Source organism: Fomitopsis serialis, assembly GCF_022376445.1.
Source record: "Fomitopsis serialis strain Sig1Antser10 chromosome Unknown B0H18scaffold_67, whole genome shotgun sequence".
In the NCBI taxonomy this organism is placed as follows: Eukaryota; Fungi; Basidiomycota; class Agaricomycetes; order Polyporales; family Fomitopsidaceae; genus Fomitopsis; species Fomitopsis serialis.
This window is the reverse complement of record NW_025955027.1, coordinates 51,112-72,389: the sequence shown is the minus strand read 5'-3', so window position 1 is coordinate 72,389 and position 21,278 is coordinate 51,112. Positions and strand designations below refer to the sequence as shown.

General features: G+C 56.9%; 10 protein-coding genes across 10 annotated transcripts; 5 read left to right on the top strand and 5 right to left on the bottom strand.

Moving 5' to 3' along the window:
• Positions 1–72: 72 nt before the first annotated feature.
• Positions 73–4,405, bottom strand: B0H18DRAFT_1023541 (uncharacterized protein). Its single transcript, XM_048029647.1, has 17 exons — positions 4,238–4,405; positions 4,124–4,170; positions 2,901–3,013; positions 2,780–2,851; positions 2,678–2,719; positions 2,512–2,600; positions 2,326–2,448; positions 2,271–2,302; positions 2,014–2,213; positions 1,827–1,961; positions 1,727–1,770; positions 1,454–1,616; positions 1,295–1,404; positions 885–1,243; positions 672–828; positions 506–619; positions 73–353 (listed from the first exon to the last, which is right to left on the bottom strand). Exons 1-16 carry the CDS (start codon positions 4,325–4,327, stop codon positions 506–508), a joined length of 1,890 nt encoding a protein of 629 aa, XP_047890287.1. The 5' UTR covers positions 4,328–4,405; the 3' UTR covers positions 73–353.
• Positions 4,406–4,512: 107 nt separating this feature from the next.
• Positions 4,513–7,535, top strand: B0H18DRAFT_1023529 (uncharacterized protein). Its single transcript, XM_048029646.1, has 4 exons — positions 4,513–4,951; positions 5,004–5,209; positions 5,349–5,459; positions 5,909–7,535. The coding sequence occupies exons 2-4, from the start codon at positions 5,006–5,008 to the stop codon at positions 7,139–7,141; spliced, it is 1,548 nt and encodes a 515-aa protein (XP_047890286.1). The 5' UTR covers positions 4,513–4,951; positions 5,004–5,005; the 3' UTR covers positions 7,142–7,535.
• A 4-nt stretch (positions 7,536–7,539) lies between these two features.
• B0H18DRAFT_1023528 (uncharacterized protein) lies at positions 7,540–8,296 on the top strand (the record flags this gene model as incomplete). The annotated part of the gene is made up of 1 exon (XM_048029645.1): positions 7,540–8,296. A coding segment is annotated over exon 1 (395 nt), but the record flags the coding sequence as incomplete, so codon positions are not given.
• A 400-nt stretch (positions 8,297–8,696) lies between these two features.
• On the bottom strand, positions 8,697–10,083 carry B0H18DRAFT_1086351 (putative Fe-containing alcohol dehydrogenase; the record flags this gene model as incomplete). Its single annotated transcript, XM_048032025.1, has 3 exons — positions 8,697–9,068; positions 9,129–9,617; positions 9,733–10,083. The coding sequence occupies 3 exons, from the start codon at positions 10,081–10,083 to the stop codon at positions 8,697–8,699; spliced, it is 1,212 nt and encodes a 403-aa protein (XP_047890284.1).
• A 267-nt stretch (positions 10,084–10,350) lies between these two features.
• Positions 10,351–11,541, bottom strand: B0H18DRAFT_588502 (uncharacterized protein). Its single transcript, XM_048038681.1, has 5 exons — positions 11,489–11,541; positions 11,255–11,432; positions 11,105–11,184; positions 10,528–11,049; positions 10,351–10,482 (listed from the first exon to the last, which is right to left on the bottom strand). Exons 2-4 carry the CDS (start codon positions 11,341–11,343, stop codon positions 10,664–10,666), a joined length of 555 nt encoding a protein of 184 aa, XP_047890283.1. The 5' UTR covers positions 11,344–11,432; positions 11,489–11,541; the 3' UTR covers positions 10,351–10,482; positions 10,528–10,663.
• Positions 11,542–12,426: 885 nt separating this feature from the next.
• B0H18DRAFT_1023502 (microsomal signal peptidase) lies at positions 12,427–13,408 on the bottom strand. The gene is made up of 4 exons (XM_048029644.1): positions 13,217–13,408; positions 13,101–13,160; positions 12,952–13,038; positions 12,427–12,900 (listed from the first exon to the last, which is right to left on the bottom strand). Exons 1-4 carry the CDS (start codon positions 13,265–13,267, stop codon positions 12,820–12,822), a joined length of 279 nt encoding a protein of 92 aa, XP_047890282.1. The 5' UTR covers positions 13,268–13,408; the 3' UTR covers positions 12,427–12,819.
• Positions 13,409–13,800: 392 nt separating this feature from the next.
• B0H18DRAFT_880925 (uncharacterized protein) lies at positions 13,801–14,789 on the bottom strand (the record flags this gene model as incomplete). Its single annotated transcript, XM_048040809.1, has 4 exons — positions 13,801–14,043; positions 14,098–14,167; positions 14,237–14,406; positions 14,460–14,789. 4 exons carry the CDS (start codon positions 14,787–14,789, stop codon positions 13,801–13,803), a joined length of 813 nt encoding a protein of 270 aa, XP_047890281.1.
• Positions 14,790–15,792: 1,003 nt separating this feature from the next.
• B0H18DRAFT_1023498 (ubiquitin-related domain-containing protein) lies at positions 15,793–16,602 on the top strand. The gene is made up of 6 exons (XM_048029643.1): positions 15,793–15,911; positions 15,976–16,034; positions 16,092–16,113; positions 16,172–16,230; positions 16,289–16,333; positions 16,386–16,602. Exons 1-6 carry the CDS (start codon positions 15,848–15,850, stop codon positions 16,425–16,427), a joined length of 291 nt encoding a protein of 96 aa, XP_047890280.1. The 5' UTR covers positions 15,793–15,847; the 3' UTR covers positions 16,428–16,602.
• Positions 16,603–16,633: 31 nt separating this feature from the next.
• Positions 16,634–19,496, top strand: B0H18DRAFT_588369 (MFS general substrate transporter). Its single transcript, XM_048038680.1, has 9 exons — positions 16,634–16,927; positions 17,004–17,066; positions 17,123–17,266; positions 17,325–17,398; positions 17,474–18,262; positions 18,314–18,618; positions 18,687–18,766; positions 18,820–18,847; positions 18,901–19,496. Exons 1-9 carry the CDS (start codon positions 16,821–16,823, stop codon positions 19,078–19,080), a joined length of 1,770 nt encoding a protein of 589 aa, XP_047890279.1. The 5' UTR covers positions 16,634–16,820; the 3' UTR covers positions 19,081–19,496.
• Positions 19,213–21,042, top strand: B0H18DRAFT_1023488 (mitochondrial carrier). The gene is made up of 4 exons (XM_048029642.1): positions 19,213–19,808; positions 19,863–19,920; positions 19,976–20,735; positions 20,789–21,042. The coding sequence occupies exons 1-4, from the start codon at positions 19,578–19,580 to the stop codon at positions 20,808–20,810; spliced, it is 1,071 nt and encodes a 356-aa protein (XP_047890278.1). The 5' UTR covers positions 19,213–19,577; the 3' UTR covers positions 20,811–21,042.
• The last annotated feature ends 236 nt before the right edge of the window (positions 21,043–21,278 follow it).

Sequence of the window (21,278 nt, the reverse complement as noted above, 5' to 3'; positions counted from 1 at the left end):
ACGTTACCTTGTGACTTATGGCCTCTGATATACTTACATAGTTTCAATGTTGCACACGAATCATCGACGAGAGAATGAATCAGCAAATGTCACATTGCGTACTCCGCACGCTCATACTCATTACAGACGTCGAAAGCAAAAACAACAGGCAACGGTACCAGTAGTGATAACATACTGAATCCATCTCAAACTCAGAACACGACGTCGCCTCACAAGATACCGCTAACTGAAGGACATCTGGACGCCATTATTGCCCATGCCTGTTGAAGACGGAGTGCTGATGGAAGCCAGACCAGCGGCAGCCCCTCCCGAACATTCTTGAATTAAGTCTTGCATCATCTTGGCGTAGCGATCTAAAGATGTAACACCCTAAGCTGAGTTCGACATGCACGTATACACCGAATACACACAAGCAATGGGCATACGCTCTCCAATTTGCGACATAGCTGTCCTGTTCGTGGACGAATGGTGTGAGCACTGAGACCGTGGGCTCGGAGTCGGATCCTTACCGTATGAAGTCCAGCTCTGCTATCAGTGTCGCTGTGTGTTGTGTCGCGTTCGACGGGACGGCGATGCGCAAGAAGCGAATGAGTACTCGACCGGCCATGAACCATGCCGCCTGCACAGCCCAGTTTAGCCAGAGCCCAACTTCTGAACCGATAACAACTTACCACAACAAACTGCCCCAGCAACGACAGGTTATAGCTTGTCGCGCAGACATCGTACATGAGGTTCAAGATACCTCGCGCAGCAGTCAGGATCCGCAGCGACGATGGACACGTCTCCGACTCGATGTGGGCATGCGCCTCGTGGAGGAGAATGATTGCGCTAGCCGTGGGAATTCTCGTCAGCTGACCACCATACAATGATGCAGGGTGACATACAGGTGCGGCGTCGTGACCGCCGCGAACAAATGCGCGTTCACGACCCCATTCTGCACCGGGCGCTTCCAATGCGGCGGTATCGAGCTCTGGAAGTCGTTAATGAGCTGGTTGAGCTCAGTGAACGCAGGGGCCGTCCGGATGTCCTTGATCGGCGTACGTTCGCCATTCGGGCCCACTGGCAAGGTCGCCGGGTCGCCAGCGTAATACTTCGCGCGGAAACGGGAGTTGAAGTTTTTGACCCGAGAGATAAGGATGCACGACTTGATGTAGAGGATGAACGGGTCCGTCTGCCGGGGAGGGTGTCGGATGAGGATGTCGTGGTCGTGCGACCACTGCCGTTCGTGGGAGGGGACGGACCTCTGTCACGGGAAGTCAGCTCATGTTCTGGAGCTGGCGGATAAAGAACGCACCTCCTCGTCGAAGTCATCGCCACAAACAGGGAGCAGTTGAGAAACATCCTCGTCGTCGAGCATGAGAGCCCAACCATGACCGGCCCCCATGGTACGCTCCGAGGCATAAGCTTCGCAAATGTCAGTACGTGATCCTAGGCCGGTGTCCGATTCCCGCACCTAGCCAAAATGCATTTCGCCTCAACTCTTCCTCCAGCGCGGTCTTCGGAGGGGACAACAGTGACGGCGGTCTGGAGCTTCCGGAGAGTGCTTGAAAAGGCGCGGCGACATTCAAGCCCATTGGTGTACATGAGCGCAGCGAGCGCGATATTGTCATATACGCCTATGTTACACGTAAATCACTAGATCAATTGTCTGAAGCAAATGCGTACCGATGCCCACCTAGTCCAATGCATCGTCAGTATCATATGGGTGGCGGAAAGGAGAACAAACACACTTTGCTGATGCCCAATACCACGTGCTTAGCAGGATCTCAGCTACACGAAGACCTATCAGCCAAAGCGGTTATAGTAGAACCACAACGCAGTCAGACCTTGCACCGCCTGGAAAATCTCTGACCCGACATGCCCAAAACCCAAGATCGTCTCTTGCGCATACTTCACTTGCGCTTCCGCGAAAGAATACGGTTTTCGTGCATGCATCCAATGTCTGCCATCGAAGGGGTCATCTGGAAAGCATTGATATGAGTTGCGTGGCGCGACATTGTGAGGGGGACTTACCCATGGGGAAGGGCGACCTCATCGGTTTCGGAGCAGGATCGACTGCCGCAGTGTAGAAGCTGCCAACCGCGCATATAGCATGGAGCAACGGGGCCACCGGGAAGCGCGGGTGCGTCGGCGGGAGCGAAAGGTTGGCCATGAAAGTGGGGCGGTGGAGGAGCCTGTTGGCATCCGCATTGAACGAGAAGTATGCCTCCACTCTGACGGCCTCGTGAGTCCACGCCACTAATATATCTCGAGAACAAAGTCGCACTCACAGATGCCTCAACAGCTCGGGGCCAGGCATGTTCTCCGGCCAGCCCACGGGAGCACCTCTTCGATAGGATGCGGCCTCGGGACGTGCAGGGGAATCTCCTCTTCAATCTGCATCTGGTGCGAGTTCACCGACAGTGCGGCGGCCTCTGCAAGACTATTCAGCGCACCCGTCTGCGCGTGCTGGGGCATGCCATAGCCCCGGTGAGGAGCGGGTCAATCATGCTGTCCGGCGTCGATGAGAACGGGCCGTAATGGAGGACATGTGCGCATCTGCTGGACATTATGGCCGGAGTCGGGCAAGAGGGACGGGTCGATGGGGATGTGTGAGGGTCCTGGCACGCCGAGCTGGGGGTGACCGCCCAGGTGCTGGGGGCCGCCGAAGTGGGATGGCCCGGGAAGTTGGGCGGACTGCCTTGCGCGGCCGATTCAGCGAGGAGCGTCTCGAGTTCCGCTAGATGAACGGATGGGCGTGAGTGGCGAGAACAGCACGCTGGGGAGATGGGCAGATTACCTATTCTATTTTCGAGCTTTTCGAGCCGACCTTCAGGCGGATCTTGCTGCTGTAGGCCGGAGAGATCGGGGACTGCATCGGCGTAGGTACGGCGAACTGACAGTTGGACCGAGAGGACGACTCACCCATATCATATGTGCAGTCCGGGCCCGCGGCATCTGCGCGCCTGGAGGCGCGTGCGAGAGTGCGTATGCATGCGATCGGATGCATGTCGTGCATGGTCGTTTTGCGTCACTGCAGGGAGGAACAAGTGCATGAGCATTCAGACTAGCTCGGGAAGAGACGCGAAGTCAGGCAATGAGAAGCATGTGCGCTCATGCATCAGCGTCTGACCGGTCTGACAGTGAGAATCGTGCGGACCACTAGTCTGTCAAGACTCTTGACACTGCCCATAAGCCTCGGTATTCCGACAGCACTTCCGGAGAAGGCGTCGGGGGTAGCTCCGCAGTGCACCAGCACCATTGGGGATGACGGTGCTTGTATTATATGTCCAACGGTGACGGTAGTTAGATGAAATGGGGTACCGTCGTGCTGACTGCCTAGATTCCGCCCGAGCGGACCAATTATTTCATGATCCCTCCTGAGCGGATTGACAATAGTTCATGTTACTCTGCATGATACTCCTCGCATAGTTTCGCCTGACATGCGTTGAAGTAGGACATTGCCATGGACATAAGCACCCTCAACTGCTGGCCCGCTGAGTGTATAATAGGCTGCCTTGTTCAATAAACAAAGCAGCCTGAAACACAGGTCATTCTGTCCATGGACTGGCCAGATCTTTGCGAAGAGGCAGCTATATGCCACGCTGCTTTTACAGGCGATAACTGAAATGCTCCGTGACCGAAAAAACCTGGTTATATGCGGAAGGCCCGGTTTCAGAATTGGTGGGACCGTGAAGATGCCACTGTAGCAGTGCCTCCGGCGTCTGTCGACTAAGATCAGGGTCACAACTTCAGATACTGCGGCAAAACAGAGCCATGAGCATACCTTTGGGCATAATAGGAAGGGCCATCGGACACGCGGAATGCGCATCTTTGTCTGAAGGCCCAGCAGAAAAGGTCAGCCGATGTGGCATGTCCATTCACCTTGTCACCACGGAAGTAGTTGACGTCCAGTGACGATATAGGTGTACTTCCGGCCTTCTATCCTCGATATCGGAGTTTTGTGTTGAGTTGAGGACCAGGCCTTCCCGCATATAACCAGGATTCTCCCGAGTAGATTGGTGGGCACCGCCCAGACGAACGCACATATCTCGATCGGCAGTGCTTGAGTGGTTGAGACACCCAATTTGACACCTACCATTTCTACGCCGTAGCACTTCAGTCCGTACTCACGAATACGTACGCCGGGTGTGTGCTTACCAGTTTCCGCTTCCGACACTGGTGGCACGCCTGCAGTGGCACATTCATTCCGAGTCAATATATCTGCCCGCCGCCCAGCGAGAGGCGGCATGCGCACCTGGTTCCGTCTGAGAGCGTGTGGGTTATTCGGCGACTGCCAATCGCCTGCGCGGACATGGGTGAAGGTGGTCGAGGGTGCCTTCGGCATCGGGGGAGCGTGTCGTCGCCGCAAAGTCGCCGTTGTCGCCAACAGCGAACAGGAAGACCTGTCGCCGAGTCATCACCGGCGCATCGCCGAGGCTGTGCTGTCGGGGTCCCGGTACATCCTGGCCACCCATCGCACGTACCAGACTTTAATCTGAGAAGTAGTGACAACATATCTATACCCGCAGCAGGTAGTACACGCACTCAGACACCTCAATACCTGAGATATGTGCACCAAGCAAAGCTGGTATGTATATATCTAAGTACTACCATGCTGCTCTAGCAGGACCCCAGCACAGACAGCACGTGCCTGGAGCCGCCACATAGGCTGGTGAAATGCATCGTCTGCCACCACGATTCACAACAGGGACAGCAGAGTAGGTACCCAGTATTCTCCCATTGTTCTTCAACGCTGAACTGTGCATAGCTCTCGATAAATTGGACATTCTTCACTGAGGTTCACAGAAGAGTTGCTGTGGTGTCGTAAATTGGAGGAGGATATTGGGGCAGGCCCGGGGTGAGTTGTGTCAGTCAGCGTTCATGCCAGAGTGCCTACGATAGCTTATTGCTTCGCTACAGTCGTGGAGGACTTCACTTCGGAAGACTTCATTGCGACGATTCGTCGTCGCTGGACGTTACAGTGAACGGAATTCGCAAAACACCACGACCAAGTCACCAACCTATGTCTTCACGCAAAGGTCTCTTCCTGCTAGTCTGGGTATTCTTCGTTCATCTCGCCGGGCTCTATCTCTACACGCGCGGATTCCTTTTAACTCGGCTTGCGCTTTCAGAAAGGACTACCTGTCATGACGGCTTGTGCACGCTGGCGCCGACGCACAAGCGAGCGATCGTCCTGATCATCGACGCATTGCGTTCGACTTCGTCAGTCCCAGTCCACCACAGCCGGCCTCACTTTACCATCACAATGTCTTGTATCGCGCACGAACTCACCACCGCACACCCTCGCGCTCGTTCCTCTTCGACTCCTTCGCGGACCCGCCCACGACAACTTCGCACGCATCAAGGGTCTCACCACGGGCTCTCTGCCCACATTCATCGACATGGGCGCAAATTTCGGGGGCGCGTCCGTCGCGGAGGACACTCTCATTAGCCAGCTGCGAGATGCAGGGAAGAAAGTGCGTCGCATGCCTCCCATCGCGTTCCAGGCGTCTTATAACGTGCAGCCCAGGTAGCGTTCATGGGCGACGACACCTGGACGACCGTCTTCACGGACGTGTTCGCGCCGGAGATGTCTTCCCGTACGATTCCTTCAATGTGGAGGACCTCCACACCGTCGACGAGGGCGTCGTCCGGCACCTGTTCCCGCTCATGGCAACCGGACGGCGCAGTGGGACGTCGTCATAGGCCACTTCCTCGGCGTGGACCACGTCGGGCACCGCGTCGGGCCGGACCACCCAAAGATGCACGCGAAGCTCACGCAGATGGATGACGTGCTCCGGCGCGTCGTGCGCGAGATGGAGGATGACACGCTGCTGGTCGTCCTGGGCGACCACGGCATGGACAGACGGGGCGACCACGGAGGCGACGGCGTGCTCGAGACGTCCGCCGCGCTGTGGATCTACAGCAAGACTCCTCTGCTCCGCGGACGAACTCCGCCCCGCTGTCCCTGCTCCCCACCCGGCTCTTCCCCGGTGCTACGGTACCCCACAGGTCCGTCCAGCAGATCGACCTCGTTCCTTCCTTAGCACTGCTTCTCGGGATCCCCATCCCCTATAACAACCTCGGGACCGTCATCCCTGAGCTCTTCGGCCGCGATGGGCAGCTCGAACGCGCGCTCGAGCTTAACAGTCAGCAAGTGAAGCAGTACCTCGATACTTACCGCGCAAGCGCATCCGGCGGCGAGCTCGATGGTGCCTGGGGCGACTTACAAGAGCGATGGACCGCTGTACAGAACACGAGGGGCGACGAGACTCAGTGGATCGCCATGGAAGCTTACACGCGCTTCGCGCTCGCGGTGTGTCGTGAGCTCTGGGCCCAGTTCAACGTCACGCTCATCGGCCTGGGGCTGACGGTGCTGGCGGTGGGCACTTTCGCCTCCGTTGTGCTCTACGCAAAGTTGGGCGAGCTCAAGGAAGACTGGGTGGACTGGGCTGCGAAGGCACGCTGGTTGTGCGTGCGCGGGATGGCTGCAGGGTCAATCCTCGGTGTCCTGGCTTATCTCCCGCTGCGGTCCTTCGTAAAGGGACTCGACGCCCTTCACTGCGTCTTATTTGGCGCCCCGTTAGTCTCGTCGCTCGTCGTCATTGCCACCGCCCGGCCCTCACTATCCAGCCTCCGCCCCACGGCGTCGCTCATCCCACTTATCCTCCACGCGCTCGCCTTCGCCTCGAACTCATTCACGATCTGGGAGGACCGCATCATCACCTACCTGCTCCTCTCCTCCGTCGCACCCTCGGTCCTGGCCGGACTCTCCGCGCCCACCGCGCGCCTGCGGTACCGCATCCTCGGGTTCTCCGCGCTGTTCGCCTTCTGCGTGCGCGCGATGGCGGCGAGCACGGTCTGCAGGGAAGAGCAGCACCCGTACTGCCACGTCACGTTCTTCGCGTCGTCCTCGCTCCCCGAGCCGCCGCTGCTCGTCCTCGTCCTCGCCGTGCCCGTCGCGCTGGGGCTGCCCTGGGCTGTACGCTGGTTCTGCAGATGTCCAAGTCGGACAATGGCGTTGCGGAGATTGTGCTCCCGTGGCTCCTCCCTGTCGCGCTTCTACAAGGCGCGGCGCACTGGATCGCGGAGTGGCTGGACACGGCAGACGTGCTCGGTTCGGAGTGGCATTGGGTTCTGCGTACCGGCCGCACGCTGATGGCTCAGGGCGCGATGGGCAGCATGTCATCTTCGGTCTTTCGTGTGGTGGTACCACCCGCTCTGCCTGTCGTCAGTGCACGGAACAAGGAGCGCAGTCAGGCCGCTGGCAAGAGAAGCAAGACCAGGACGCAGGTCACGATCCTCGGCTTCGGCAACGCCTTCGGCGCCTCGTACCTCGTCCTGTGGTGCGGGATCTCGGGCTGATATACACCGTGACGCAGCTGACGGGCCAGCTCGTACTCGCGCTGGCGGCCCTCGCTGTCCTCGCGCACGTCGAGGTCGTCGATAGCGTGCGCGACGTGCGCGCGCTCGAAGCCGCGTTCGCGTCCAAGACACCCTCCGCCGCGCTCGACGCGGACGCGCGGCCCACCGCGACGGTCGCGTTCTCGGAGGTCGCCCCGCTCGCGCTGCTCGCCTGCACGCGTTCTACGCGACGGGCCACCAGTCCGCGATCGCGTCGATCCAGTGGAAGGCCGCGTTCGTGCTGACGCCGACGCTGAGCTTCGTGTGGTCGCCCGCGACGGTCATCATGAACACGCTCGGCCCGCAGTTCCTCCTCGCGCTCGCGGTGCCGCTCGTCGCGCTCTGGAACATCGAGCCACTGCCCCACCCTGCCGCTGGTACGTTCGTGACCGGGGGCGCGGTGCGCGCCGCGCTGGGCGTGATGCTGTACCATTCGGTGCTCCTCCTGGGAAGCGCGGCGAGCTCTGCGTGGCTGCGGAGGCATCTGATGGTGTGGAAGGTGTTCGCGCCGAGGTTCATGAACGCGGCGGTGACTTTGGTTGCTGTTGACGTTGCGGTGCTGCTCGGTGTCGGGGTGGGGGTGTGGAGGATCACCGCGCAGGCGGCGAGTTGTTTGGGGGGATGGCGCAGCGACAATCTTCGGGTTCAAACACCGCGCAACAAAATACGAGTAAAAAGTAGGCAGCACAAATGACCGCGTTATGCACCCGTAATACCACCAAGGACGTTGATCGCCTGGCTCACGAGTGTTTATGCTCTGAGCACCCGCACGCGTGTCCTCAGAGCACAGTTTACTGCGCTTCAAGCGAAATTTTCTGACAGGATGTACGCGACGACAAACCCAATGCACGTGCGCTCGTCCTTGACGCAGGGAGGTCGGGAGTCGAGGTGGACGTAGGGTTCGGCAAGGTCTAGATAGAGTAGTTAGGCCGCCGGATGCTAATATAAAAACGTACTCGTATTGAAGCACGTCCACGCTCTACTCGACTCATCTTGCACACACGAACCCTCTTGTCGCGCAAAAGTGCCGGAGTCAAAGACGCGAGAGGAGAGAACTCGGGGAGAGGCAATTCAACAGAGAGCAGGGCGACGCGGCCCAGTACAAATACACACGCGAGATTCTGAAAGCACAGCAGAGCGAGAGAGATAGCAGAAGAGCGCGGGCGGGACGTCGACGAGTTTGCGCGTAGGGTATCGTATCGTAAGAGTCTGTTGAGAGACTCATTCAGCGATGCAGAGAAACGGGCGAGAAAAAGAAGAATAAAGGGTATGTAATCATGATGACGCGGTGACGGGCCAGGACTCGTCAATCATTTGGCCATCGCGAGGATCTCCTTCACCTGCTCAACACTTTCAAGCGGCACAGGGTTCGTCTTTCCCCACGCATCTTCCAGGGACGCCTTTGCAACGTTGTCCCATACATCTTCGCCGACACCCACCTCCGTCAATGTCGTCGGGAACTGCAGAGCCTGCACGAAGGCCTTTACGAGGTCTCCGGCGTCAGCCTGAGCTTCTTCCAATCCTGCCCGGACAAAGGTGTCCGGTATAGCGGACCAGAAGATCGCTGAGACCCGCTTTTGCAGCTGTGCGTTCCACGGAGAGTGCGCCGCGTTGTACTTCAGCACCGGAGAGAGCATGATGCAGGAGGTTATGCCGTGTGGTATACCGCAAAATGCGCCCAGCTACATTCAATTGCATGGCTTAGTAGGGACCTCGCATGCAGTATGCAAGCCCAAACTTACCTGATGCGTTATCGCGTGCGACGCACCCAGTGGGACTTTGGATAGGATATTCCGCGCCGCCTTCCACGAGCCGATCTGGCATTCAGCACGCGCGGCGACATCTTTCTCGTCCTCCTTACACTTCAACAGCCCCTCCGTGAGAGCCCTCAAGCCCTCCTCCGCGGCGTCCTTGACCTCGGCGCTGCTTCTGTCCGTGCAGAGCGTCTCGACGCAGTGGTCCACCGCACGTACGCCCGTGCTAAGCCAGAGGTGCAGTGGGGTCGTGAGCGCGAGCTGCGGGTCGAGCACAATGAGGTTCGGTGCACCGGCGGGGTGGGAGAAGTGCTGTTTCTTGCGAGTGATCGGGTTCGTACAGCCGCTGATTTCGTTCCACTCCGCCGCCGAAAGAGAGGCAGGCACGCATATGAGCTTGAGAGTCGGTTCTTTGACGGTCGCCGGCGAGCTCATTGCCCAGCCTGTTTTGTCGTCTGCATGTCCAGCGTTGAGAGACTCCATAGAGTCAACATCCATTTTGTCAACGGGAAGCGAGGCGTGAATGAGCTGAAACGATGTATATAAGTAAATCAGAGAGCGTTTCGTCCGCGCGCACATAATCGACACTCACTAGGGCGGCCTTCCCCGCATCACTGTACGAGCTGCTTCCTAGCGTCACGATCATGTCGGCGCCCTTCTCCTTCGTCTCCTTCGCGATCTGGAGCACCTCGTCGTACGGCGTGTGGCTCTTCACACCGATCTTCTTTCCGCACAGTTTGTTGCCAAGCGCCTCCTCCAGTCTCTTGACCGCATCCGTCTGCGCGTTCAAGCTCGTCGACGCGACGAGGTACACCTTGGAACATCCCAGCTTGTTGACCTCCTCGGTTACTGCGCTGACGTAGTCTGCACCGAACACAGCGTCACGGCCCTTGCGCTCTGCGCTTTCGAACTGGGGAATGCGGAATTGTCTTACTCGGGCCATGTCTTGGTGGTGGGGTGGAGCAAGAGCGAGTTAGTTGAGCAAGAGCGAGTCCATGTCTCCGAGGTATATATGGATTGGTTCGGGATTTCTTTCGCATCGAAGCAGACGTTTAATGGCTCGCATGACGGATGCCTGGATGACCTCCGCTAATGTCGGATTAGGCCGCGCAAACTCGCCCTCGACGAGCGGCGATTGACAAGTTATGTGTAGTAAGCGGCTCCCGGACGTGGCGGGATTCGACGGCAAGGCTGAGCCAGGCAGCCGCGACCTTAGGTACGTCGGCCCAGGTTGAGCGGCACAGTGTCCGGATCACCGAATGCCAACGTTTGATGACCTCCGCTCCTATACGCACCTTTTGTGCGGGGCCCAACGTTGTGGACTTAGCTGTGAACGTGTGTTCTGAAGTCACTAAGTCTCAAGAAACGCAAATTGGGCGGAACATACCGCCATTTGTTCAAGAGGCTAGACAAAGCTGACTCCACGAAACAACATCCTAGTCCCAAGATGCTCTAGTACAGGCGGTCTAGAACCATATCACCACCACTGCGTCTCAAGAGCTCCACCAGATCCTCTCTTGCCATCAACTCCTCATCGTGATCGAGCAGACGTGCGAAGAGCTCCGGATCCTCGCGACGTAACAAGTGCAGGAAGAATTTGCCCACATCTCCAGCAACGGTAGCGGCGGTGCTGCCGACCTTCTTCCAGTTGACGTGGTGCTTCTTCTTTGCGGGCTTCGGTTTCGCAGGAGCGGCCTTTTTGGGTGGCTCCTTCTTGGGCTCCTTCTTACGCGCCTCGAGTCTTCGGGGGAGTAGATCCATGTCTTCCACAGCACGAGCGTGATGAACGGCAGCGCTAAGGGCATCATGGACAGCCGGCGCGTGGAAGTGCAGTCCGACGTCTTCGCTGCTGGAATGCGATTGTCCAGCAAGTGCGAGGGGGCGACGACGCTCGCCGTGTGGACCAACACTATGGTGCAACGTATAAGCGTGAGCGTACGGTCCATGGTGACGTTCGTGGGCACTGCTATGGGCGTGAGACAGATGCGCGTTGGCGTCATGATCTTCAGCCGGGGAAGGCGACACGATCCTCTCGGCGTTTGTCCTGTGCAAATGAATGAGATGACGGTGAGACGAGTCAACATGTCTGTAGGATGTCAGACATGGATGCTTACGGGACAGGACCAGAGAAGATCGGGCGAGCAGAGAGAGTCGCTGCAGAGGCGACAAGAAGAACCGTGTAGAGAAGAGCGGAGGCGTGCATGTTGACGTCGAGCGATTACGAGAAGGTTTCGACAATTAGGATGGGATGGGGATCGTTAATGACGCCAACGAGAGCAGATAGAACGAGGGCTGCCAATGACATGAATCAGTTTGCATTTGCGATGAGAGCGAATGAATGAACTTGCCGACCAGCGCCTACACAAAGGAAAGTGAGCTCAAAAGAGAAGGAACGAATGTGGTGAGCTGAAAGAACCTCGTTTGCGATGCATCCGAATTTAAGCCAGTGCCAGATCTCGATGCTGTACACAGGAGAATTCTTCATCAGTTTCCCGAAGCGTGTTCATCGCGAACCCAGTCTATTTTCAGCTTGAACACGTTGACGGCGCTGTGCACAAGTCAGTAGGAATGTCAACGCGGGCGTCCATACCCTGAACTGTCATGATCATACAGAATCCGACTATCTGTTGACCTAGGGGTATCAATACTATGGTGAGAAATGCCAGTCGTTGCACAGCTTCTCGTCGCAACCAGTTCAACAGGCAGCTACATATAACTAGCATACGTGACCCGTAAATATTACTCACGTCCGTCTCTTGCTCAGATTGCATAGCGACTCAATGCAATGGACTCAGCCCTAAGGGTATGCAGCGTCAGAAGAGGGAGTTCTCCTAACAGTAGTCAAGCAGTGCTGACAATACCTGACATGTCTTCCGACCGCCTGAGTTTCAAAGATGGCATCGGCTCCGAGTCGCGCTGGAGTCCTTGATGCAGTAAAAGTCAACAAGTCCACGCTATACGCCATCTTGACTGCATACCATCAACAGCCTACCGTACATCAGTTCGTCAGTTCTCGATGATCTGTGACACATGCATACCATTTGACTCATCGGCTACGTTGTGTATCTGCGCTGAAGGGAAGAGAGAAAGCGAGCTGGAAAGCCCTGGTAAGCATTACGAAAGAGAGGTCGTAAAGAGTCCGCCGAATCGTGTTGTCTGAGTCCATCGGCATCAACGTCAACTGCACGATACGTTGAACTAACTGAGTGGCACAAAGTCAAAAACGTGAAACACGGAGCAGAAAGCTATTTTTGAACCAACGAAAGCATGCGTTTCCAGGGCGGTCGCCGTTGTTGTGCAGGAACCGATGTCAGACACCTGCATGAACGACTGTGGCGGTGTCACCAGGATCACGGATGGCGAAGAAGGCCGAAGGAGTGTACAAATCGCCTTCCAGAATATACGCACAGTGTTGCAAAGGTGACTGCACCTCTGCATCCCGCCAATGAGCGGATAGGCGATGCTGATGAGGTGCTCCCAGAGCGTGTAGCCAGCGCATGCATCGACATGCAGGCAGTCCAACGGGGGCGGGACATCGAGGAAGACACCAGGAAGTCAAAAACCGTACCGCGATGCACTCGTTTTCTCTTGGGTATAGTCCCAGCTATCGGGCACGCAACGCGACCTACAACCTACACCGCACACATCTAGACCGGACAAGGCGAACCGATATCATGCATTATGACGAAGGTTTCGACTCTTTCGTTGGGAGCCATTGTACAGGGTGTCGATTGTACATGGGCCATGGAGGGAAGACAACCTGCTTGACTTGTGAGTGTGCACATACCAATCAAGTTCATGATGAACATACCAGGCAGAGGACAATCGAAGCGACCCCGAAGATACCGAGGGTGACGCGCAGAGACTGGAAGAGAGCTCCAACTATGAACGCGAACACCTGAGAGTAGGATATGAGGCTACAAGCTTCACGGCGAGAATGGATCGAACCGAACCACTTACCGCCGCTGCGATCAAGGTGAACTTGGTGATGTCCTCGACGAATTTCTGCCCCTCGAAGTCCTGTGCAACGATGTTGTGTCAAGTTCAGCTTTAACATCACAATCAGTTTGACTCACTATCTTGCCTTCAAAGAAGTCGAGCAGGCTGTCCTTCAAGTTCGCCGACATGACTGGAGGAGGTGGCTGAAGCAGAGTGGCTGAAGCAGACCCGCGACGCGAGCGGTGGCATTGGCAACGCGGAAAGCAAGTAACTTACTTACCCAAAATGGCAACACATGCTTTGATGCACCGCCTCCTCCTCCTCCTTCACTGGCCTCGGGACGACTCATCCTTTCACCGTTCACCTTCCTATAGCAGCGGAATACCTCTATGTAGGTGACAAGACTGCAAATATATGTTAACGTTTATGTTGTCGGAGCTGAGTCGTACTGTTGGGCGGCTGTGTCTCGACAGTGTCCGCTATTCTCCATCCTCGCTATACTAGTACTGATGCTTTGCGAGCTAGATGCTGACAAGATGGTGAACATGCCTCGTACATTGTACGCACATGATACCAATTACAGATGCATCAGGAGAATACAGTACGGATTTACAGCCGACATACAATGCTGGGTATAAAGTGTCATAAGTTAGGATGGCATCCCCCGAACAAACTTCCGAATCCCCGACCGGTCAGCATCCGATGACCCAGCGTCATCTCATCACAGCGAGCTGCTGCCTGGCCGTGGTGTCCTCGTCACCGTCGTCACCGTCGCCACAGTGGTTGTCGTAGTCGTTCGTGTCGTGGTGATATGATCCTTTCCTTCCGAAACGATGATCGTCTCCGCAATTACAGGTTTCGTCGCGGTACGAGCGATCTTCTCTTCCTGCTCCTGTGCGGGTGCACAGCGCGTGAAGCGCCACAGCTGGCAGAGCTCGCCTGCCTTCGCGTGCATGAGCTGGACCTGCGAACACGGCATCAGATTCGTTACAGCTCAGGAGGGTGGGTGCTCATTTACCTTCGTACCGGGCGTAGCGTTTCCCCAGTCTGCCAGATCCATGACAAAGTCGGTATTCGGCCAGGATATCCTGTCATTTATGGCGATACATGTCAGAACAATTTCAGGTACCCTCGAGGGCTATGCGCAGAGCACGCACCGGATCGCATTCTCCGCGCCCTCATCGAATTCTACGTTCCAGCTGGCAGGATAGGAGCTCGCGACGATTGGCGCATTGTCGCGCAGCTCCTCGACGGTGAGGTAGAGCCCGCACGACGAAGGACACGCGCTGCGGATCATGTATCCTCTCCCGCTCGGGATGAACTCCCACTATCAGAAGGTCAGTACGGGATTTACTACCCAACAAGAGCAGAGAGGCTCACCTGTTGATTAGGTCCCATATTTACAGGGAACCCGATCAAGTTTCGTTGGTCGGCCCCGCAGAGATCGAGCGCAGTCCCGCTGCGCGCATTGAGGAGGACATGCGTGCCGGGTAGCCAAATATGTCGTGGCGAGTCCGTGCTGCGTTCCTCGCTTTGCGACTCTCCACTGCTGTGGTTTGGCGCACCCACTTCCACTTGCTCCGCTTTGGCAGGTCCGTCCGTCTCTGGAGGCACGGGAGGTATCAGCAGAATCACTTCGTCGGTGTGCTTCTGCGACTCTTGCGTGTCCGCTTGCGGTTCGTTCGCGGTGGTTTCCGTGCCCTCCTCCATCCTCTCTTCCAGCGGAGAGTCGACCTTCGGCGGCTCTGCACCCGGCATGCCCACCGACGACGAGAGCGTCGACGACCGGCCGATGGAGCCAGGCTTACGCTTCGGCGAGTTCTGCGCGCTCGGTGTGTTGCCCATCTTGGAGTTGGTCAAGGGTGCGTGTGCTGAGGAGTGGGATGGCTGTTGGGAGTGGTCACTCGCAGAGCGGCTGGGGCGCTTTATCTTGTTGGTGAGGATGCGGGACAGCATGGCGAGCGTCAGGATGCACAGTGGAATGTGGCGCGTTCCGGGTGGTATTTGTGCTGCTCTGTGCGTGTACGTCGCGTGGGACGCTTGCGGACGTTGGGCCCGGCAGGACGTGAGGATCAGGGATACCCTCGACTCGGCGCGTCAACGCGTCACCGCTAACCATCTCCATCGGTTGGCTACACGAGGGCGTACCGCCGCAGCGGCATTGCGCCTGGCCTGGCCTAGGTCGTTGTCTAGCGTGTCTGCATGCGTTATTGTGTGAGGGGAGAGGATTTGCGCTCTGCCGCATGGGTTTCATTTCGCGTGACGGTATGAGGTCAACATGTGTCCTGCGCGTGGTGATACTACCGCAGACGACTCAGAAAGCACGTCGAGCGCAAAACATCACACCTCGTGAGCATTGGTGAAACGCGTCTTGCAACACTGCGATACGCACGCTGTGATTTGATGGCTGTCTGGCTTTGGCGGTCTTAATCCTCAGGCCTCAGGCCTCAGGCTCCAGTGAGCTCTGCATGGATCTGCAGTGGGAAATTTCTTAATTCATACTGCTACATGTAAATCAGGACCGGATGTATACTTCCGTGGCGGATTACTGTATCGAAGTCAGACCGCTAGAGACGGAAACTCGGTGCTGTTGTGTCGAAGACCGCTGCGGTAAACTACCAACGCTCAGGCCCAGGCGCGACGCGCGACGCGACACACATAAGTCACGTGATCGATGCGACCTGGCCACAGACGCGCCGTACTTAGGATCGACTTGCAAACGACGACCACGTACCACCGCTACAACCACCTCTATTGTCGAGTCAAACATGGCCGAAGAGGGCGAAGATGTAAAGCCGAAACTCAACGTGGTCATTGACTATGAGGGCCAGAGTAAGCATGCGTCCCTCGCTAAGGTAGAAACTCTTCAATGACTGATTTGCGGCGCGTCGTGCAGCATGTACAGTGAAGGTCAAGCCGGTGACACCGTTTGCGAAAGTATTTAGCGCCGCCGAAGTGAGTTCTCAATGGGCACCATCATGACCTATAGGACCAACGCTCACAACTTGTCAGAAACGATTCAACAAAGAGCCAGGCATGTTGAGGCCGTGGTTGATCCTTTGGACCCGCGAAGCTCATATTATTCTTTTCAGGAACGCTCAGGTTTGTATTTGAAGGACAGAGGGTCCTCGAACAGATGACTCCAGCAGAGGTGTGTCCGATTGTAGACTTCGGTTCTTCAGCATAATAGGTTGACTTGAATGCCCCAGTTGAACATGGAGGATGGGGACACGATTGATGCTCAATTGGAGCAGGTGAGTTCCCGTATATGCTTCCCTCTATGATGCTAATCGTTTTTGGCTACAGCTGGGCGGCGGCCAAGCTGAATTCTCATTTACATCGACATAGCCCATCGCTCGTGTCGCCGGCTGTCCCTCGCCTCGTTGTCGTTATCGTACTTTTGCCCTCGGCTGTATACTCTTTACACTTATGACTCCTTATTTTGGGTTTCACGCGATATCATTGAGCTCCTCAAACGTTTTCTCAGTTCAGAACTGGGATGTGAGCGTGCTGTTTGGTCCTGTAATCAATCAGTCTTGGGCGCCTCGCACCGCTGGCTGCGTCCTACTCACAAATGCGACGACCTATCCCCGCTGCTCTGTGGAGTGTCTCAGCATCGTCACTCTCAGTGAGCTTGCCCGAATCTATCAGTATCGGGCTTGAAGAGCACTTCGGTCTCGACGAACGACATCGCCAATTGGAGGGTCGTGTACTATCTCGGCTGGGAAGTGAGCTACAAAGATGACCAGCATCGTCCTCCTCCCTGAAGACGGCGACGATACCACGAAGTACGACCACAGGAGATACAAGCGGCACCTCAGAGGGTGGTTGAGTTATGCGTTCGCCAGGTACGCTCTGCGTCAACCCTGCGCTCAGTTGGTGTCGGGATCGAATATTGAATACCGCCCTTTTCCTCGTCTGTAGCGAGGTCTTTGTGATCGTATCCTTGACACTGTTCTTGCCCATCTGTCTTGAGCAGTTTGCTAGGTGAGTGGCAAAACCTATCGCGGACCTTACGCCACGCAGTGACACAGTTCTCCTAGAGACAACGGGTACCTCCTCCCGGATCGTACCCAGCCATGCACGGCAGCTCAGAACACGACGGCTGAACATGGTATGGCACAGCCAGGCGAAGCGCGCTGCGTCGTGAAGTTGGGCTGGGCATGGATGGACACTGCTAGCTTCAGGTGCGTCTCCGCGTGTGCAAACCGACTATGCCTGCGTTAATGTCGCTATTCGTAACAGCCTATACGTGTACTCGATCTCCGTTGCACTTCAAGCCATCACTGTCATCTCGATGGGCGGAATCGCAGACCACCGTACGTCTCAACTCCGGATCCTCTAGTCCTCGAACTCATCCGCCAACTGAATCTATCCTCGTCTTGCCACGCCAGCACCCCACCGCAAGCGCCTTCTCTTCGCCTTCGCCGCACTCGGCTCGCTCTCCGCCATGCTCTTTCTCGTAATACCATCTTCTACGCCCATATGGCCAGTGGTCGGCCTTCTTGCCATGTGCGCCAACATCGGCTTCGGTGCGTCCATAGTAGCGCTGAACGCGTACATCCCGTTCTTGGCGCGTTCCACGCGAGAGGTGGTGGCTGCGCAGGCAGAGCTCGTCCGCTTGCGCGAGTTGCACGCACGTCGAGCTGGAACGGAGACCGAGGTGGAACCGACGACAGCGGAAGAGAACGCACCGGGTCATGATGTCGTAGTGCCCCTCCTCCAAAATACAACAGCGGACACCGTGCACCCTGACGTGCTCGCCGCGAAGCTCGCCCACGACGCTGCGCTCTCCGCCGCCACCGCGCGCATCTCCTCACACGGCATAGCGCTCGGCTACGGTGCGGGCATCTTCATGCTCCTCCTGGCGCTGATCCCTGTGACGCGCCTCGGAGGGTCGACGTTCGCGCTCCGGCTCGCGGTGGGCCTGAGCGGCGTGTGGTGGGCGCTGTTCTCGCTCCCTGCGGTGCTGTGGTTACCGGGGGCATCACGGCCGGACGTAAGGATTGCGTTGGCCGCGGAACCCGGTGAGGGCGAGGACGAGGCTGTCCAGGAGAAGTGGAATGCCCGGAGGGAGATTGTGGGAGCATGGAAGAGGCTTGGAGGGATGCTGAGATGGCGCGAGATTAAGCGACTCCGTAACACGTTTGTGTACCTTGCTGCTTGGTTCTTGCTCTCGGATGGTGAGCGTAGTGACAATTCTCCTCGCATGGTCTTACTGAGGTGTTCACTAGGCTTCACGACCATCACGTCCACTGCACTGCTCTTTGGGAAGACAACGTTGGGCATGCCGCCCTCAGCGCTGATTCTCATCGGCGTGCTCTCACCATGTGCCGGTATCCTCGGTTCGCTCGCCTGGCCGATCATCCAGCGCAGGCTAGCGTGGTCGAACCAGCGTATTCTCGTTCTCCTCCTCGTGCTGGCGTCGCTCATTCCTGCCTACGGGTGCCTTGGCTTCTTGCCCGTATTCCAACGTGGCGCAGTGCGGTTCGGTGGCCTGACGACATGGGGCGAGATGTATGTTCTGGCAGTGTACTTTGTGAGTCGCGTCTAGCTTTTCCGGGAAATTGTATTGGTAGATGAACATCCTGACGAATAACGTTCCAGGGCTCGGTATATGGGGCATTCCAAGGCTATGCTCGTGCGTTCTACGCAGAGCTCATCCCTCTGGGTGAAGAGGCACGATGGTGAGCGATTCTCATTTACATCCTGTGCCGAGCATCCCGACTGACTCCTCCAGGTATGGCTTGTTCTCAATAACGGATAAGGTACGCACCAGACTGAGGAGTCGCATGTTCATGACTGATGTTCCGTGTGGCAGTCGAGCTCGTTCGTGGGCCCGCTGTTTGTCGGCCTCATCGCGGACACAACCGGGAATATCCGCTATGCGTTCTTCTTCCTGGTGTTCATGGTGTGGCTCGCAGTGCCAATATTGATGAGCGTAGATGTTGAGCGAGGGAGGGAGGATGCCAGACAGTATGTGTACGACGGTGTGATATAGTGTGGTTGAGCAGGCTATCACTAATCCTGTTCTTGTTATGTATCAATGACCTCCTCCTTGTTTTTATCCTATAGTTGATGCAGGCGTCCTCGTTTGGAGTCTGACAATGGTATGTCCTGGTTTCCAGCACAGGCGGCGGACTACGGGCGCTTCCAATGTTTATGGATCCCGTGTCAGGATTTGGTCACGGATGTCCAGCATGTTTTCGTGTTTGAACTTGCGGCAGGCATGGGCATTCTGTGATCCTTTCCCCTACTCGCTCGACTTCATCCCAGCATGCAAGTTTGGTTTAGACCCGCCGATCGCAATCACGGCCATTTTGACATTGGTTATGTCTGTGTGCTGATAAGATTAGATCTTGCATGCCGGAGCGCCAAGTGAGCAACCCGAGAATCCAAAGATAGGCAGCTTCGCCAGCTCCTGGATTTATAACGCCATGTTCGCAGGGCCGGGAGCCGCACGGCCAGCCGCCTGCTGCTCACTATCGCCGTTCTCCCATGTCGCAGGCCCCGGTAGAGTCGCCAGTCCCACCACCGGCCGTCGACGAACGGCAGCCGCTGCTCACGAGTGTCGAGGAGGATCCCGAGGAGCAGCTGGACGATGTCGACATTCCTCTTGAGAAGAAGAGTAGCTTGTGGACGTATAGCTGGTATGCGGTGTTGACAGTGCTGGTGGGAGTCGCGCTGGGCTTCTTCATCAAGGGCTTCATAGATGCGGACGATGTCGAGGTGCGTTGGCTATGTTGGAGGAGTGGAATCTGGTGCTGAAGGAGACTATGATAGTTTGACCTAGGCAAGGCGCTGAAGAGTGCACTAGGTGGCGGGTTGAGTGGTGCTGCAGGTAAGTTAGAGTCAATCGTAGGTGAATATACCTGATCGTTCCGAATCGCCATTAGCCATGGTGCTGCAAGTGTTCACGCTCATGCCCCTCCGCACGGTCATGAACTACCAATACCGCTACGGCGCGACCACGACCGAGGCGATCAAGACCTTGTACGCCGACGGCGGCTGGACGCGCTACTACCAGGGGCTCACCGCCGCGCTCATCCAGGGCCCCGTCTCGCGCTTCGGCGACACCGCCGCGAACGCGGGCATCCTCGCGCTCCTGCAGAGCAACTCCTTCATGAAGCGTCTGCCCGCGCTCGTGAAGACGGTCTTCGCGAGCATCGCCGCTGCGCTCTTCCGCATGATCCTCACGCCCGTCGACACCGTCAAGACGACGCTCCAGACGGAGGGCAAGCCTGGGCTCGCGCTCATCCGCGCCAAAATCCGGCGGTACGGCGTCGGCGCGCTGTGGTATGGCGCATGGGCGACCGCGGCGGCGACGTTCGTCGGGCACTACCCGTGGTTCGGTACATACAACGGGCTGGATGAGGCGCTCCCGAAGCCGAACACGCTGTTTGAAAAGCTCGCCCGCCAGGCGTTCATCGGCTTCTGCGCGTCGGTCGTGTCCGACACGATCTCGAACTCGCTCCGTGTGGTGAAGACGTACCGCCAGGTGCACCGCGCCCGCGTGGGCTATATGGAGTCGGCGCGCGCTGTGATTGCCACGGATGGGCTGAAGGGCCTGTTCGGCCGCGGCTTGAAGACGAGGATACTGGCGAATGGTTTGCAGGGACTGATGTTTTCGATCCTCTGGAAGCTCTTCCTGGACCTGTGAGTATCCGCTCACTCGTCTTGAGTTCGTGTACTGATGGGATTGGTGTCAGGTGGAACGAAAAGACGAAGTAGATGGCTGCCGAGTGGTGCTATATGATATGTTCGACTGTTCCTCTTGCTGTACCGTCTTGTAACGTGACTATATGCGCTGAATCTCACACGTAGTGAGGGACCAGCTACTCATAGCTGACAAGTCTAGTCAGTGAGGATAGAGTCTGCGTGTGTCGTCTCCGTGGGTAGTCGTGAAGGTGGTGGGTAAGAGGTAAGAAGGGGGAGCTGCACGACAGGCCCAAATGGCAATGAACGCATGCTGTCATGTCGAGAAGCAACGACTGAGGTTTGTAGACCTTAGGTGACGTCATTGTGACCGCAGACACCAGAATGAGTGGTTGGCAGCTTCGTTCTCGGGGGATTGACAGCTTGCTGGCGGATTCTCTGACTGAACTTCAAGACGGTATATGTGCGCAGGCTATCATGCAAGTGAGCCAAATATATACCTCGTCCGCTCAGTCTGTGGGCTGTACATTTCAACAGCACTTG

Excerpts from the sequence above, each read along its gene's own strand:
- B0H18DRAFT_588369 (XM_048038680.1), top strand. The coding sequence starts at position 16,821 with ATGACCAGCATCGTCCTCCTCCCTGAAGACGGCGACGATACCACGAAG. Across the intron at positions 17,267-17,324 it reads ATGGACACTGCTAGCTTCAG|CCTATACGTGTACTCGATCT; the intron begins GTGCGTCTCCGC and ends TATTCGTAACAG. Across the intron at positions 18,848-18,900 it reads TGTTCTCAATAACGGATAAG|TCGAGCTCGTTCGTGGGCCC; the intron begins GTACGCACCAGA and ends TCCGTGTGGCAG.
- B0H18DRAFT_588502 (XM_048038681.1), bottom strand. The coding sequence starts at position 11,343 with ATGCACGCCTCCGCTCTTCTCTACACGGTTCTTCTTGTCGCCTCTGCA. Across the intron at positions 11,185-11,254 it reads ATCTTCTCTGGTCCTGTCCC|GACAAACGCCGAGAGGATCG; the intron begins GTAAGCATCCAT and ends TCATTTGCACAG. Across the intron at positions 11,050-11,104 it reads TCTGTCTCACGCCCATAGCA|TGTTGGTCCACACGGCGAGC; the intron begins GTGCCCACGAAC and ends GTTGCACCATAG.
- B0H18DRAFT_1023541 (XM_048029647.1), bottom strand. The coding sequence starts at position 4,327 with ATGCCGAAGGCACCCTCGACCACCTTCACCCATGTCCGCGCAGGCGAT. Across the intron at positions 2,601-2,677 it reads TGAATCGGCCGCGCAAGGCA|GACCCTCACACATCCCCATC; the intron begins GTCCGCCCAACT and ends TCGGCGTGCCAG. Across the intron at positions 1,617-1,726 it reads ATTGGGCATCAGCAAAGTGT|GCGTATATGACAATATCGCG; the intron begins GTTTGTTCTCCT and ends CGTGTAACATAG.
- B0H18DRAFT_1023488 (XM_048029642.1), top strand. The coding sequence starts at position 19,578 with ATGTCGCAGGCCCCGGTAGAGTCGCCAGTCCCACCACCGGCCGTCGAC. Across the intron at positions 19,809-19,862 it reads TAGATGCGGACGATGTCGAG|TTTGACCTAGGCAAGGCGCT; the intron begins GTGCGTTGGCTA and ends AGACTATGATAG. Across the intron at positions 20,736-20,788 it reads TGGAAGCTCTTCCTGGACCT|GTGGAACGAAAAGACGAAGT; the intron begins GTGAGTATCCGC and ends GATTGGTGTCAG.
- B0H18DRAFT_1023502 (XM_048029644.1), bottom strand. The coding sequence starts at position 13,267 with ATGTCGGCGAACTTGAAGGACAGCCTGCTCGACTTCTTTGAAGGCAAG. Across the intron at positions 13,161-13,216 it reads ACTTCTTTGAAGGCAAGATA|GACTTCGAGGGGCAGAAATT; the intron begins GTGAGTCAAACT and ends ATCGTTGCACAG. Across the intron at positions 12,901-12,951 it reads CTTCGATTGTCCTCTGCCTG|GTTGTCTTCCCTCCATGGCC; the intron begins GTATGTTCATCA and ends CAAGTCAAGCAG.
- B0H18DRAFT_1023498 (XM_048029643.1), top strand. The coding sequence starts at position 15,848 with ATGGCCGAAGAGGGCGAAGATGTAAAGCCGAAACTCAACGTGGTCATT. Across the intron at positions 16,035-16,091 it reads AAGTATTTAGCGCCGCCGAA|AAACGATTCAACAAAGAGCC; the intron begins GTGAGTTCTCAA and ends ACAACTTGTCAG. Across the intron at positions 16,334-16,385 it reads TTGATGCTCAATTGGAGCAG|CTGGGCGGCGGCCAAGCTGA; the intron begins GTGAGTTCCCGT and ends TTTTGGCTACAG.
- B0H18DRAFT_1023529 (XM_048029646.1), top strand. The coding sequence starts at position 5,006 with ATGTCTTCACGCAAAGGTCTCTTCCTGCTAGTCTGGGTATTCTTCGTT. Across the intron at positions 5,210-5,348 it reads CATTGCGTTCGACTTCGTCA|GGTCTCACCACGGGCTCTCT; the intron begins GTCCCAGTCCAC and ends GCACGCATCAAG. Across the intron at positions 5,460-5,908 it reads TGCGAGATGCAGGGAAGAAA|CAAGACTCCTCTGCTCCGCG; the intron begins GTGCGTCGCATG and ends GTGGATCTACAG.